The 16,650-nt window shown below is 38.3% G+C and overlaps 1 protein-coding gene across 1 annotated transcript; it reads left to right on the top strand.

The window, feature by feature from the left end:
- Nucleotides 1-8,998: 8,998 nt before the first annotated feature.
- Nucleotides 8,999-16,331, top strand: LOC139933907 (uncharacterized). The gene is made up of 3 exons (XM_071928140.1): nt 8,999-9,080; nt 11,541-11,795; nt 14,009-16,331. The coding sequence occupies exon 3, from the start codon at nt 14,218-14,220 to the stop codon at nt 15,643-15,645; it is 1,428 nt and encodes a 475-aa protein (XP_071784241.1). The 5' UTR covers nt 8,999-9,080; nt 11,541-11,795; nt 14,009-14,217; the 3' UTR covers nt 15,646-16,331.
- The last annotated feature ends 319 nt before the right edge of the window (nt 16,332-16,650 follow it).

Here is a 16,650-nt window from a genome sequence, read left to right as displayed (position 1 = left end):
CACCTTTCCTGCGAGAAAAATACCGGAAGTAATGAAAAAAGACTGCACCAAACTTTCGTAGGGGTGAACTTTACAGGTCCGAAAGTTTGTTCTTAAAATTACCTGAACCAAACACAAGAGGGGGCTGTTTAAGACGATGTTGACAATCCCCTGATTGAGTGATTTATTTGTTATACCGGGCAGAGTTTATTTGTTGTCCCCATCCAAAACTGCCCAAAGCCCATTTAATACAATCTTGTAATGTCGTTTACTATTTTTAAAATAAATTTTGTGGAGGCAAAAAAAAAAAATGTTAAAGGAATAAACTAAAAATAGTAAACTTTCGGGAGTACAACCAGTTACTCATCTCTCTAGGGGAGTGACGGCCCTGAAAAGAGCCGTTTTCGTCTGTTCGTCTTCGAGGTTTGCGTGTGCAGTGTGTCCGGTGGTCTTAATCTATACGTTTTGTTTTTTTAGGGGGGGGGGGTGTTCGGGGGAGGGGTTCGGGGGTTGGGGGGGGGCTCAATAAAACGGATGGGTCCACGGGCGAAGCCCCAGAGATTCAGATGCTTAGGCGTTCAGGGTAAACCTAAAATCAAGCCTCCGTAGTGACCTAACAACATAGAATCTAGACACACTTCCCAAGCACTTTTAATCTAAATCACTCTTTAAATTTTACTGAAAATGATAACGAAACTTCAGCAAGCTGAAAAAGGGGCAAATCCCCCAAATCAACTGTGCTGAAAAAAAAAAATGAAAAAAAAACAACAAACACGGACGCGAAGTTTGCAGTTTGGACGATCTTATCTGATTGTCTGCCACTCAACAGCGTTTTTAATATAGGTATGATTTGAGTGTCGGTTTTATACTGACAATTATTCCCGATTCAACGATCGCTCCCTGAATATGCCCGTAATTTTGTTCTGCACTCGAAATTGACACTGTCGTAGTGCTTTTTAACGGGGACTGCTTTGGGGTGTTTTTTTTATAATAAAAAAGGGAAAACAGAGAATCATAAAAAGAAACACGGGCAAATGTTTGAGGATGGCAATTCTTTAATGTGCAAAAAATAATTCGAGACTCTCTCTGTAAACACTCAAATTGTGTTGCGAATTTGAAAAGATAATTCCTTCCCTGAAAAGGTTTGATATTAATTTTACGTACAATTAATTTTCCTTTCGTTAATGTTTTCATTGAATAATTTCAGGTTCAGAAGTAATTCGTCACTAGGGAACATTAAGTGCCTCTCGTTAAAAAACAGCTATTACTGGTAATGTTGATGGTCACTGTTATCTCAAGGATGAACTCTAGTTTTTGATGGCTTTAATTGATAATGATTAAGTATAATCATTCATTCCCAACGTGTCTTTGGTACAGACAAAAAGTAATCATCCTGGCTTGAGTCGAGTCGATGTATCAAACAATGCGCATGTCAGGGGACGTATACGCCGGGAAATGCACAGCGACCGAAAGTGCAACTGCATCTTTATAATTGCACTTGTGACTGTCACCAGTGGTCAAAACGGAGGACTCCCACTGTCTGTTTAACGGTGTGATCTTGTGCGGTTAAAACAATTCAGTCGAAACGTTTTCTTAGTGAGTTTCTGCAATAAAGAAAGTAAGGCACAGTTAAAGAGATTTGCAAGTAACAATAATTATGTGCTGAAATCAACCAAGATGTGTAATTAACATGCAGTTTATATGTGGGTCTATAGTTGTTCCCGAAGCGAATTCCAACGTCCCCCCGCGTTATTATACTCGGGACCCAATCTAAATAATTGTCAACAGGAAAAAAAACCTGCTTTTTGAAGCAAAACATGAGCGACACAGTCACAACAGTAACATTAAAAGTGGACGTGTTTTCACACACGCAATTTATTTACAAAAATAGTTTGAAGAAGCATATTATGCACACCGGCTCTTTTCAGAGCAAACACTCCCACACAAGAACATACACATTGTTGTACCCGCAAGTTTACTATAATAATATGAAGGAAATAAAAGTTTCATAGTATAAAAGACTGGTTTCGCGTGTGAACAGGGAACACCAATACTGTGTTATTTTGTGGCATAATCTTTAAAGGCAGTGGACACTATTGGATTGTCAAATACCAGTCTTCTCATTTGCTGTATCTCAACATTATGCATAAAATAACAAACTTGTGAAAATTTGAGCTCAATTGGTCCTCGAGGTTGCGAGATAATAGTGAACAAAAAATATCCTTGTCACTTGAAGTTGTGTGCGTTTGGATGGTTGATTTGGAGACCTCAAATTCTAAACCTGAGGTCTCGAAATCAAATTCGTGGAAAATTACTTATCTCTCGAAAACTATGTCACTTCAGAGGGAGCCGTTTCTCACAATGTTTTATACCTGCATCAACCTCTCCCCATTACTCGTCACCAAGTAAGGTTTTATGCTAATAATTATTTTGAGCAGTTACCAATAGTGTCCACTGCCTTTAATGGGCATTTGCCGTAACTATACTACTTTAACAATGTATGACCTTAGGTAAGTTTGATGTAATGATAGTGGAAAGCTTCCCTTCAAATATTACTTACTGAGGTGCTGTAGTTTTTGAGAAATGAGTAAAACAATGTCATGAAAATACGTTTGTAAATGCTTAAAATAATTTTGGTCTCATGAGACATTATTTTCATGACATTGTTTTACTCATTTCCCAAAAACTACAGCACTTCAGCACGTAATATTTGAAGGGAAGCTTTCTACTATATCATTATCTTCAAACTGTGTAAGTTTGGTGTAAATCTGTGGACATTGTGTTTTTTGTCCTACAAACATACACCCAGGCCCATGGTCAACTTGGTGTCCCTGTTACACTGCGATACTATGTTTTGACATTATATGAGACATAATAATCCAAATTTAAAATTTACAATATGAACAAACAGCTATTCCCCATAATTTTAAATTATAGTGATACGACAAGCAACCCATCTTTGAAAAAAACTACACAATGTCACACTGTTGACCCCTTTGTAGAATTAGCCACATACAAAAGAAAGAAATAGACTAAATGACCTGCGTAATATACGGCACTAATTATGTGCAAGTAATACACAAAATATTATACAACAATGAGTGCATTGTCGTACAATACTATCGTGAGGTGCAATCTGGGCTATTCCATTTTCCCAGGCGAAGCTGAATAATGACAAAGCAAATTTCACCGAGTGAGAGCGACACTAAACGTACGAAATTAATTCAATGAGTAATTTTAACACAAACATGGATCCTTTTTAAATTTTAAAGTAATATTGTCTGTTCAAAAAGATTGTGTTATTAATTATTCATATATATAAATTATATATATATATATGTTTTTACATTACAGCAAATAATTGTTGCGACATTCACGGCAAAAGACTTTTGTCGAAGTCTGTTGCGGGGCTGACGGTACTTGAATGCATATAGATGACGGGGTTGATGCAAAAGTTTGGTCGCTACCATGATAAGGAAATAGTGTAAAACCACTCGTTGAATTTGATCTCTATTCAATGTCAAACAGTGGGCACTAGACACTGTTGGTTGCAACTTTGACGACTAATTAAGTTCAAATTATTTTGTACAGGTTTGTTATTTTCCATGTTGAGATACATCAAGTTAGTGAGAAGACTAATTCTTGACATTTTTTTTACCAAAGGTGTCAAGTGCCTTTATGTTTCAAAATTTGACCTCAAATGTAATTTCTATAAGTTTAGCCAAGGTTTATGTTTGGTAATTTCGTGCCTGAATATAGTTTCAGTCTAATATATCATAACCTTGATGCGACACGGCTGGATATGAGAGCGTTATTAAATTGCACCACGGCTCGCCAGAGAAAATATCGAAGCGTTAAATTGGGCCAAGGTTCTACACAATGGGAAGAGTAATGGTATTGTTTCCTCCATAGGCACCGCACTCCTTTTTAAATAATGTAGGCAACTGAGAATACAGTTACTATCATGGCATACCAGAACAAGAAGCCGCTAGCATGTTCATGCTTGTATTGCAGAAAGAACATCTCGTATGTCTATATAGACGATTTCTACAAAGCAGTATGGTTACGACCGTGACGACAATTTCGTGTGCAGTGTGACAAAACAACTGACCAAATCAGCCAATAAAGTGTAATTTAAGTATCCATGGTAACGTTTTACAGAGATGCAGAGCTGAGATGGGAAACAATGCGATAGGTAGAACTAACTAAATAAAAATACAACTATACCACTACAACCTATAATCTATAATAAATAAACAATTAAAAAACTTGTGCAGAACATTGGAAATAGGGACTGAAATGGGTTCACACAACTTTATGGAAAACATCCATTGAAACATTGCTAGATTAAAAAGCTGTGATAATTGAAAATAAATGTCCAGGTTGAAAGCTCAGTGTGTAGGTACAGTGAATAACAGTCGGCCTCAATTAGAAGTTTTGATTGCACTATTTCCTCGAGACCGGAATGTCCAATATAGCTCAAACTTTCACAGGTTTGTTAATCTAAGAATGAGAAATGCTCAAACATAAAAGTCGTTTTATATATACCGCGTACATCAAATCCTATAAAGTGTCCCTAAACTCCATCTCAACTCCTTTGGAGTATGCAGCCCCGGGAGCCAAATGGGCAAGCTTGCAGGTTACCAGTCATTCACATAAGCAAAGTCCAATTTACCCACAGGGTGACAATATCTTAGAGTGCCCATGAAAATCGGGAATAAGTTACTGTTCTTAAACCTCACGTTAAAATGGTGTACAATGCAATATGGTACTATTTCTGAGCTAAAGATGAATGATGACGTCACCTGGCAGTCTGCACATTAGAGAAACATAACGCATCATCCATCAGCTCGATTTCAATGCCAGTTTGATTTAATGTCATCAGAATATTCAGGAATGAACTGAAAATTACACAAAAACGTTATACCGATCATTTGTAATTTGGAATGTGACGTCATCGAACCATATTATTGGGTTTTGACATCTATTTACACCATTATACGTAATGTTCGAGTGACATTTTCCCCTTTGAAAAAAAACCCTCAACTATTAGAAAATGGGTGGATCATACATTCAACTGAATTTGACATTTGAACCGTTAACTTCCGTTCACACAACCACCTAACAGCACTAGAATGGTTTCAAAAAATCAATTCACGTTTATGATTAGGTATCGATTAAAATCATAAGGCGGTTTATCGTGTAGAGTCCACAATTATACCAAGATTCTAAAACACAAATTAAAATCTCGCTTTGTGTCAATGCCTTGACAAAACTTAACTCAAATTGAAGTCAAAACAATTTCAGCAACATTGTTCACCAAAAAGCTTAATCGAATGTTAACTTCCTGTTCCAAAACTCAAGTCTTTTTTGTTGTATATAAGAAGCAGCCACAAACTAGAGGTGTCTTGTTTTTGTGTTTCCTCTGTTGTTTAGGGTGTGGGTTCTTTGGAGAGATTCTCTTCAATATCCAAGTTCAAAATTTTACCTTTTTCGAGAGTTTATGAGGCGCTTAGGGTAACCGCCGTTAGATTGGTGACTTTGTAACAATTGATTAACTACAATTTAGTTCATAAATTGATTGGTTGATTTTACATAGTCAAACAATCACACAGATGAAGGGTCATCGGAACCAAAACCAAGGCAATCATACACTTTTTAGTTTCATTGCGAATCACTTTCGAACCCGAAGTTATCGTGCCACCTTTTTACTGTGCATCGCTTGACTACACAAATTCCATTTGAGAAAGTTAAGAAACTCGTTCAAAATGTGAAGTAGGTGTAATTGTTTGTTGGATTGGTTGGCCCATCTGAAGATATGTATGTGTTCTTAAAGATGTAAGCTACATTGAACCGCGGTAGGTAGTACTGGTGAGTTAGGATCCAAATCTGCCGTCAGAGTCAGCCTCCAAACAGTTGATGATCAAGGAATACTCACAGACCACATAATTATTATGGGAGCAGGGAATGTCATTCCAAAGTCCTCCATGCATCATCTCTGCGCAATGCTCACCATCGCGAGTGTGATTATTGGTGTAATTATTTGGCTCGTTCGACGCCCAATTGAAATAGCTACAATGTTGGCCTATCTCACTCGGTTTTTCCCATGTGTTTTCATGCCGTTTGTCGGTACATCCAACCCAAAGATTACCATGATTGAAGGTAGCGTCAAACAATTTCCAGACGACCCGGTTTTCATCAAGGGAATCGATGACTACCAAGCCACCACCCTTTTCTGAGCAGACTTGAACAGCGTCTTCCCAAGACATCTCGGTATCAAGCAATTCGTAGTGAAATCCAGAAAACCACGTATGAACACTCTTTGACTGGTCGGTGTCAAACCAGGCAGCAAATAAGAGAGTTACGTGAAGCCAAACCAGCTTCATTGTGACGTTTATGTTTCGAAACCTACTCAAGTCCTCCCTTAATACACTTTCATCACCCTCTAACAAGTGTCTCACTGTAGGCGAATAAGAACAACCTTTAGGTTGGCCTACCGTCTTCTAAGTGAAACGTTCAACGTGCAGTGAGCAATAGTTTAGTGATTATTGGCAAACGCGTCAGAACGCCGTCGCGAAATTAACAGATTGGCTGGCAGAAACTTAACAGTGAAGAAAAAAAGAAAATACAGCATGCATCACTGTGCAAGCAAGCCGTATACTGTACTGCTCAAGAAATAGCTGCGGCTCATTTGATAAATTAATTAGTCCCTGTAATAGGTAAACCTAACTGAGCTAATTGAGCTATAAAATGCTATATAGAAAGGTGTGCGGTAACACCATGTAATGACTATATCTCTAATGAGTTGGGTGGTTCTGAAAAGAACCGTTGGTTTCAACTCGACGTTTCGATCAGTATGCTCTGATCGCATTCTATAAAATGCTGATAGTCGGTGAAATATTTATGTAAAATTATTATGTGTAAAATCGAACGTATCCATGTGGATTTTATTTCAACGAGTAATTGATGAAGCATATAAAGATTTGTAAACACAAGAAAGCTGATCTTCTTGTACATGCATGTGTTAAAATCAACTGACGATTTGTAGATACCGAATGTATGTGACAATGTAGGACTTTATATTTAAATTATTATTATTAATATTTTGTAGAATAATTTGGATAAAAACTCAAAATCCCCTTTAAACCAGCCTATATTTGCTTGTACCATGCATGACCCTTTGAAGACAACAACTAGTTGGACTGTAGTTTGTTACAGTCTGTCCACAGAGTTGCAGTATGTCCACACTAGAGTTTGTTTTGTGACATATTTTGGAAAAGTCTTTTCGCGAAAACGGTGCCTGAACTGTCCATATCAGCTTACCAAGAGAGATTCCATGTGTGTGTCATTTTTGTGGAGCTCAAATTTATTGAAGTGAGGCACCTTTTAATAATCAATTTTAATTATCCATTAATTTAAAGTTTTTGTTGTAAAGACACCATGGTGAATACATTAAATATTAGTCTGGTTTGTCAAGACAATTATGTTATGATGTTTAGAATAGATCCAATTGTACTTTTAGTGATCAGATAAGACGGGAAATAGTCCTATATAGGGCTAGGCTAAACGGTAGCATACAGTGCAAATAATGCTCTATATTAAAAAATACACAAAAACTACCAAGTTAGTCTCGCCATGTGTCGCAGCTTTTTACAGCAAGGAACATAATTCAATGACTCTTTAACTTTTATCTTCAGCTCAAATTGGGATTTCCAGAGTCCCTCCAAATCATGGACCAATCACGGATTCGTCCAAAATTCATATGCTACAACCTAAACCTATAGTAGCTCCTCGTTTAAAGATATTAAAGGCAGTGGACACTATTGGTAATTACTCAAAACAATTATCATCATAAAACCTTTCTTGATTACGAGTAATGTGAAGAGGTTGTTGGTATAAAATATTGTGAGAAAAAGCTCCCTCTGAAGTGACATAGTTTTCGAGAAAGAAGTAATTTTCCATGAATTTGATTTCAAGACCTCAAGTTTAGAATTTGAGGTCTCGATGTCAAGCATCAGAAAGCACACAACTTCGTGTGACCAGGTTTTTTTTTCTTTCATTATTATCTCGCAACTTCGACGACTGATTGAGCTCAAATTATCACAGGTTTGTTATTTTATGCATATTTTTTAAACCTATAGCCTAAATCGTTACAAACAATTACTTAAAAAAATGTAAAAAATACAAATTATATTTCCAGGTGACTTTAGAGTGTTTGTGCTTCAAGGGGGTTGGGGTATTTTACTGTCATGTCATGCATTGCGATATCTCTGGATTCTAGCCAAGTAGCCATATGTCTTGGGACAAAAATGTAATTAGATTTGTTTAATAGTAATTGAATGAGCTTTTTAATGTATTTTGCACGCCATACTAGCTTCTGAATATTGAATAAAATACCAACCAATGAAAGGTTTGAAAACATATGACGTTGCTCAATTGTCGTACATTTTTTTTTTTTCAACACACGGTGAAGTGTAACTGTCATTGTAAAAAAGTTGGAGTAGATGATTTAAAAAAAAATCGTTTAGTTTTTGCTTATGAACAATTTTCCCGTTATCCTACTGAAAACACATGACACCAGGATATGTTTGTATGGTTACACTGAAACCCCCTTTTTGGGGGAGGGGGGAGCTCTCAAAATTTGTCCACTATAGAATATTTTGAGGGCTACAAAAGGGGTCGACGTTCTCATTCTTTTTTGTGAACATGTAAAAAGGGAAGGACAGGGGACTAGTCTAAGCATAGAGTAAGGACAGTCCCTTACTCTATGGTCTAAGGCCCTTTTCGAAACGACTGGATTTGGCTTTGGATTCGGCTCAGGCTAGCTTGGCCCCGCGGTTGTCTTGATAATATTAAGCGTGCTTTGCGTGTATGCACTCAGGGTTTCAGACGAGACTCGGAGAGGACGGATCCTGAAGCCGAATCCCAAGCCGGAGCCGTGGTTTCGAAAAAGTCTAACCATACTTGCTAATTCTGAACTATAGGGGGCGTTGCAACATCAAGTCTGCTGTTGTGTGCAAGTCGAGTACGTTCAGCAGCAGCAGCTAGTGAACGCATCATCTATCCTTTGTCCTGTTTGTTTTATCCTAACCAACGTGACGGTAAGTTCGGTTGTTGAATAGTGGATTAGTTGAGTGCCTATTGGGCACAGTTGGATAACTTTCCGTATGGCGCCACCACCTTTTCACTCATTTTTACAAAAAGGGATATATCAATCAGGTAAATTAGATACTATATTATTTTATTTCGAATGAAAAAGTGGTGGCGCCATACGGAAACTTTTCCGCACAGTCTACCATGATCTATAACCTTTTGTTAGCAGGATAATTTTACTATTTTTAGTATAGGGAATTAGGGGGGCCTAATTATAAACATGATGATGGAGCAATATTAAATATATCCTCCCCTTACCAGTTTTCACGCTATTATGCCTTTTTCTTAGAATTTGGAAAAAAAATAATGATGCCTTATATCAACCGATGCCCTAATTACCCTCTTTTGTTAATATGAAGTATGCAAACATATATTAAAACTTGATGGCAATGAAATGTTCACTCTACACACCGATCTTCGATGACTTCAACTGGCCCCATTTGTTTTGAGTTTTTCCTGTTTTCACGGCAAACAAGAAAGCATAGTTTCCCGGTGAAGCCATACATGGAAGAAACATCTGCAGTGACTACAAGTGTTCTTTGAGACTCTGTGAGACTCTGTGTATGACTCTATAGCCAGCAGTTGTCTTCGTTTTATTCAAAATATTTTTTTAAGAAATTTTAAAATTACCATGGTAATTTGCAAAAAATAACAAAAATAAATAATTAAAAAAAAAGTGTGAATAATCATTGGCTTTCAAATCTGATTTTTATTTATTTTTTCTCCCTTTTTTTTCTCTTAAAATTTAGAATAATAAACAGTGATAATTGAATCAACAAGCTGATCGTTTAAATTTTAATATTAATAATAATATTGATCGGAGGGTTAAAAAAAAAAATCTCCAAAAATATTAGAAAATGATATAAGGCACATGGCTTCTTTAAGCTTACTGTATTTTTTTTCCAGAATGCTCAGCAAAATATTCAGTCACATGATTTGATCATCATGATTTGTGAATTGAAATAGTGCTTGATGAAACTTTTTCGGTGGGCAAATATTTTTATATGGCCTCAACATTATGACATATTTTTGTACCTTGTAGAAATGCCTAAAATACCAAGCTTTTTGCATCTACAAGTGCAAATATCCAGTGGAGCCTAACGCGTTTCTAAGTTTTGGTCAAGGGAGAGGAGACTCTTTGCTTGGCAAATAAAACCACACAATTTTTATCTAGGGACTGTTTACATCGCGCACAGAGAGGTAAAAGATTTGACACGATTTTAGGGATACCTCGAAAACAGGACCTACAATAAATGCAAAAAGTTTGGTATTTTAGACATATTTTAACAAGGTACAAAAATATGTCATTATGTTGAGGCCATGTAAACAAAATTGCCCACCGAAAAAAGTTTCATCAAACACTATTTCAATTCACAATTCACGATGATCAAATCATGTGACTGAACATTCTGCTGAGCATTCTGGAAAAAAATACAGAGGCTTAAAGAAGCCATGTGCCTTATATCATTTTCTAATATTTTTTGAGATTTTTGTTTAACCCTCGTATCAATATTATTATAAATATTAATATTTAAACATCAGCTTTGTGATTAAATCATCACTTTTTATTTTTGCGCTTTATTATAAACATTAAAGGGAATTTCTTTTTTATTAAAATTAAATAAAAATCAGATTTAAAAGCCAATAATTATTCACACTTTTATTGATTTTTTTTTTTTATTTTTTTTTTTTTGCCAAATTACCATGGTAATTTTCAAAATGTCATAAAAAAATATTGTGAATAAAATGAAGACAACTGCTGGCTGTAGAGTCATACACAGAGTCTCACAGAACACTTACAGCCACTGCAGATATTTCTTCTACGTATGGCTCCACCGGGAAACCATACTTTCTCGTTTGCCTTGAAAACAGGAAAAACTTAAAACAAATGGGACCAGTTGGAAGTCATTGAAGATCGGTGTGTGGTGTGAAAGTTTCAATGTCCATCAAGTTTTAATTTATGTTTGCATACTTAATATAAACAAATGAAGATAATTAGGGCATCGGTTGATCGCATCATTATTTGTTTCCCAATTCAAAGAAAAAGGGTATACACAAAGGGGATCACAAAAGAGGATATATCCCTCTCGACAATAACGCTACTGGTTCATTGAATTTTGGAAACACAATATTTAATCTCCTTCTTTTTTCTTTTTCTATCTCGCCAAAACTAGGCTCTATGTCATCATGATCATGTGTCCTTTTTGAACTCTCATTGGCCATGTGGGCGACAGAAAATCAACTCCGCAATCTCAAAAATTGTTTAAATTGATAAATTCTTATAATTCAGTCCCCAACTACTCCGTTTTACCACTACACTACAAATGCTTATTGTTCCCGAACTCTGCCGAACACCTCTGCAAAGTCACGACACTTGACGAGCGTGCGCATAATATTTTTTTTCCCAGGACAAACGTGGAGAATTATCTGCACACGTTCGTCCTAGAAAGAAAAAAACACCCGATCTGTGCTTTGTGTACAAAACATATGGACACGTGTCTGGGAACCAGACGTCTGGTGTTCACAAGCAAGGCTGTTCACGACGTGCCCATGGGTAAGGTCAGTTTCAATTTTCTTTTCCAGAATATTAACACCAAAGGAGAAAGTTCAAAAAAAAAAAAAAAAGCCATCTTGGATTTTCGGCTACAAGGAACAAGAGTCAGGTAAAAATATTTTTACAAAAAGTTGTAAATTTTTTCGCAACTGTACAGCCATCAATTTCACCAAACTCACCGTTTCGAAGCATTGCAGCTCTTCGTGAAATCGACGGCAAGACCTTTATACCCTGGACTCTGTCACGTTGCATGCAACTGATGAGTCCAACCTGGGCTACATGCTGCAAATCGCCATATTATTATAAGGGCGCTTTTTCGAAACGTGGCGGGAAAAGCAAAGGTCTGTAACAAATTCTTACCCAAGCGTATCCTTTTCCTAGGGGGAATGAGTGTTTTACCTACTTTCTCACGTGGTGCATATATCCAACCAAGCATGCACTCAGTAGTGGTGTGATCAATGACGAAAGACTTTCATCTATCATGTTAACGCATGAAGCTGGCATGGAGACACAGTATGGTGCATACAATTAGAGGGTACTTTTGACAGGCTTGGTAGGTACTGCGCAACCGAGAAAGAAGGTAAAACATGACCATTTATGCTAAGTGGCCATCATCTTTCCTGGGGAAAAAAATACGCGATAAGGAAATACTGACTATTGAGATCAATGTAAGGGATCATCCGCCAAACTGAAGTATTCTCTGTCGTCCAGAATTTGAGAACAAATTTTGGGTGAATTAACGTACGGTCTGTGAGTGTACACTAAGCTTAGTGTACACATTGTTATGGTCGTTAAGCGTGGGCGTGTCAACGTTAGACTTGATGAGAGACCCGTTATTGTGCGAGAGGTCTCTATCAGACATTAAAATGTAAATCCTGTGTGCCTACCGCTCAACTCACGGCTACACTTAGCCCCATCGCAAAGAAGGTATAAAAACATGTTATTACTACAAGGAAAAAGAGGATCTGAAAAAAACATCCAGTCACCCCCCACCCCAAAAAAAAGTCCGTTTATGGACACATCCTCATTGTCAATTGGTTCCTCTGGTCATTGTTTGTCGACTACCCCACACTTGTCGACCTGACAAAAATACAAAGATAGTACTAAGAAGTCACCCCAACCCATACTTATAAACACATTAGTTTACAGTTTTAAATTTACAGAATTCAGAGATATGTACGTGAGGTTGTGTATTGTTTGTCTCAAGAAACTCGTAACTGGGTAATTCTCGCGCATACGAGGAGGCTTTTTCACTACCTCCATGTTCAGAGCATCACATACGAGGAGGCTTATTCACTACCTCCATGTTCAGAGCATCACATACGAGGAGGCTTATTCACTACCTCCATGTTCAGAGCATCACATACGGGGAGGCTTATTCACTACCTCCATGTTCAGAGCATCACATACGAGGAGGCTTATTCACTACCTCCATGTTCAGAGCATCACATACGAGGAGGCTTATTCACTACCTCCATGTTCAGAGCATCACATACGAGGAGGCTTATTCACTACCTCCATGTTCAGAGCATCACATACGAGGAGGCTTATTCACTACCTCCATGTTCAGAGCATCACATACGAGGAGGCTTATTCACTACCTCCATGTTCAGAGCATCACATACGAGGAGGCTTATTCACTAACTCCATGTTCAGAGCATCACATATGAGGAGGCTTATTCACTACCTCCATGTTCAGAGCATCACATACGAGGAGGCTTATTCACTACCTCCATGTTCAGAGCATCACATACGAGGAGGCTTATTCACTACCTCCATGTTCAGAGCATCACATACGAGGAGGCTTATTCACTACCTCCATGTTCAGAGCATCACATACGAGGAGGCTTATTCACTACCTCCATGTTCAGAGCATCACATACGAGGAGGCTTATTCACTACCTCCATGTTTAGAGCATCACATACGAGGAGGCTTATTCACTACCTCCATGTTCAGAGCATCACATACGAGGAGGCTTATTCACTACCTCCATGTTCAGAGCATCACATACGAGGAGGCTTATTCACTACCTCCATGTTCAGAGCATCACATACGAGGAGGCTTATTCACTACCTCCATGTTCAGAGCATCACATACGAGGAGGCTTATTCACTACCTCCATGTTCAGAGCATCACATACAAATGGCTAGACAGGACAATGCTGCCTTTTTAATAGCGAATCAAATGAGTACATGTATAAGCACGGCACTGTCAATTTGTTAAATGTTTTATGCACATTCATCTTTTCCATGTTTATTCCATTAGTAAATTTCTATATTCTTAATTTCTCGCTTGAAAGTAAAATGTGATTTTTTTTCCAGATAAATGTCTTCAACAATCCCAAGTGACGCTCAATTAAAGCACACTAGATGTTTGTGGAAAGAAACTCTACAAAAGCATTCACTCTGGAATTCATTGTGGACTCCATACGAGTGGTTAACTTGGGGTTGTAGTCTTACATAGCTTTTATTGAGAACTGAAACATTTGAATTTCCACCATGATGTAATGCTGGCTGAATTTTGTTAGAAAATGAATAAGTCTTTTAGAAATGGTATAGGAAGAATGTTCTTGCGAGGAAGCCCCAAACTACGCAGTGTGAGTGTCAATCTTGGGAAAAAGCTACTTGTTTGTGACAATTGTTGCAAAACTATCAACCAAAGAAAACCTGTCACTAAACATCAGTATTTCCAGACTAGAGAAAGTCCATTTGTATGTGATATATGTGGAAAAGCCTCCTCCCTTGCATGTAAGACCGACCAGAAAGACAATCAGCAAGGTAAAACTAGAGAGAAAAATAGAGAAAGATGTAATAGTGACAACAAACCTTTCGTTTGTGAACATTGCGGAAAGGGCTTTGCATGGAAGCGTAACATGCACACTCATGAGCGTGTTCACACTGGAGATATATCATTTGTATGCAACAAATGTGGTAAAGGTTTCACACGAAGGGATTCTCTTACCAAACATGAGCGTGTTCACACTGGAGAGAAACCATTTGTATGCAACAATTGTGGTAAAGCTTTCACACGAAGTCATCATCTTACCGTCCACCAGCGTGTTCACACTGGAGAGAAACCGTTTGCTTGTGAGGTTTGTGACAAAGCATTCGCCCATAAGCTTTCACTGACATTGCACCAGCGTGTCCACACTGGAGAAAAACCATTTGTTTGTGACATTTGTGGAAAAGCTTTCGCACAGAAGCAGCAGTTGACCAGCCACCAGCGTGTCCACACTGGGGAGAAACCATTTCTTTGTGAAAATTGTGGGAAAGCCTTTTCACTAAAACATCAGCTGACTGACCATGAGCGTGTCCACACTGGAGAGAAACCATTTATATGCAAAAATTGTGGCAAAGCTTTCACACAAAATAATGATCTTACCATCCATAATCGTGTTCACACTGGAGAGAAACCATTCTTTTGTGACATTTGTGGAAAGTGCTTTGCCTATAAGCTTACTCTGACCAGACATCGGCGTGTCCACACTGGAGAGAAACCATTTGTTTGTGACATTTGTGAAAAGGCTTTTGCACGAAGGGATACCCTGGTCATCCATAATCGTGTCCATGCTGTCAACCATCGGCGTGTCCACACTGGAGAGAAACCATTTGTTTGTGACATTTGTGAAAAAGCTTACACACTTAAGCAGTATCTGACCCTCCATCAACGTGTCCACACTGGAGAAAAACCATGTGTTTGTGACATTTGTGGAAAAGCTTTTGCAAATAGGTCTAACCTGACCGCCCATCAACGTGTCCACACTGGAGAAAAACCATTCGTTTGTAACTACTGTGGAAAAACCTTCTCTCATCAGCCTCATCTGACCCGACATCTGCGTATTCACACTGGAGAGAAACTATTTGTTTGTGACATTTGTAAAAAAGCCTTTGCTCAAAAGCTTCATCTGACCCGTCATCAGCTTGTTCATACTGGAGAGAAACCATTTGCTTGTGATTAGTGTTGAAATAAGTACAAAAAACAGAGATGTCTCAGTATCCACCTGAGATGTCATACAGGCAAGAGACCATTCCTTTGTGTTACCTGTGGAAACACTTTCTCTTCTAAAATGAACCTGACCACCCATCAGCGTGTCCACACTGGAAAAAAACTAATTGTTTCTAAGGAAGCATCACCTGACCAGCCAATAGCGTGTTCTCTCAATAGAAACAGTATGTGGAATTTGTTAAATAGCCTTAATCACATAATCCTAATTTGACTGTCCATCACAGGGTTTTGGAGAGTGGATAGAAACCATGTGTTTCTGTCATTTTTTGAAATGCCTCCAAACATGCGGACAACTCAAACTGGCATCAGAGTTCCCACATAAGAGAGAAACCAATTGTTTGTGACATTTGTAAAAAAAAAAAACTAAAAAAAAACTTGCGCATACATCCATGGCGACACCACACTGGAGAGCCTTTTATTATAACCTTTGTGGAAAAGCCTTTTCTCAAAAATTATGCCTGGTTGTCCAATCCACACAGGAGAGAAACCATTGTGTGACAGCATTGTCACACGAGGCAACTTTCAATAATTTCAGCAGTCACTACTAGAGAAACACCAGTGCAAACCCCTCCCTTCAATGCAAACCCCACCCTTCAATGCAAACCCCTCCCTTCAATGCAAACCCCTCCCTTCAATGCAAACCCCTCCCTTCAATGCAAACCCCTCCCTTCAATGCAAACCCCTCCCTTCAATGCAAACCCCTCCCTTCAATGCAAACCCCACCCTTCAATGCAAACCCCTCCCTTCAATGCAAACCCCTCCCTTCAATGCAAACCCCTCCCTTCAATGCAAACCCCTCCCTTCAATGCAAACCCCTCCCTTCAATGCAAACCCCTCCCTTCAATGCAAACCCCTCCCTTCAATGCAAACCCCACCCTTCAATGCAAACCCCTCCCTTCAATGCAAACCCCTCCCTTCAATGCAAACCCCTCCCTTCAATGCAAACCCCTCCCTTCAA

Source organism: Asterias amurensis, chromosome 2 (genome assembly GCF_032118995.1).
Source record: "Asterias amurensis chromosome 2, ASM3211899v1".
Classification (NCBI taxonomy): domain Eukaryota; kingdom Metazoa; phylum Echinodermata; class Asteroidea; order Forcipulatida; family Asteriidae; genus Asterias; species Asterias amurensis.
This window is presented reverse-complemented; position numbering and strand designations above follow the sequence as displayed.

Bases quoted from the DNA above. Each gene is read 5' to 3' on its own strand.
- LOC139933907 (XM_071928140.1), top strand. From the start codon at position 14,218: ATGAATAAGTCTTTTAGAAATGGTATAGGAAGAATGTTCTTGCGAGGA.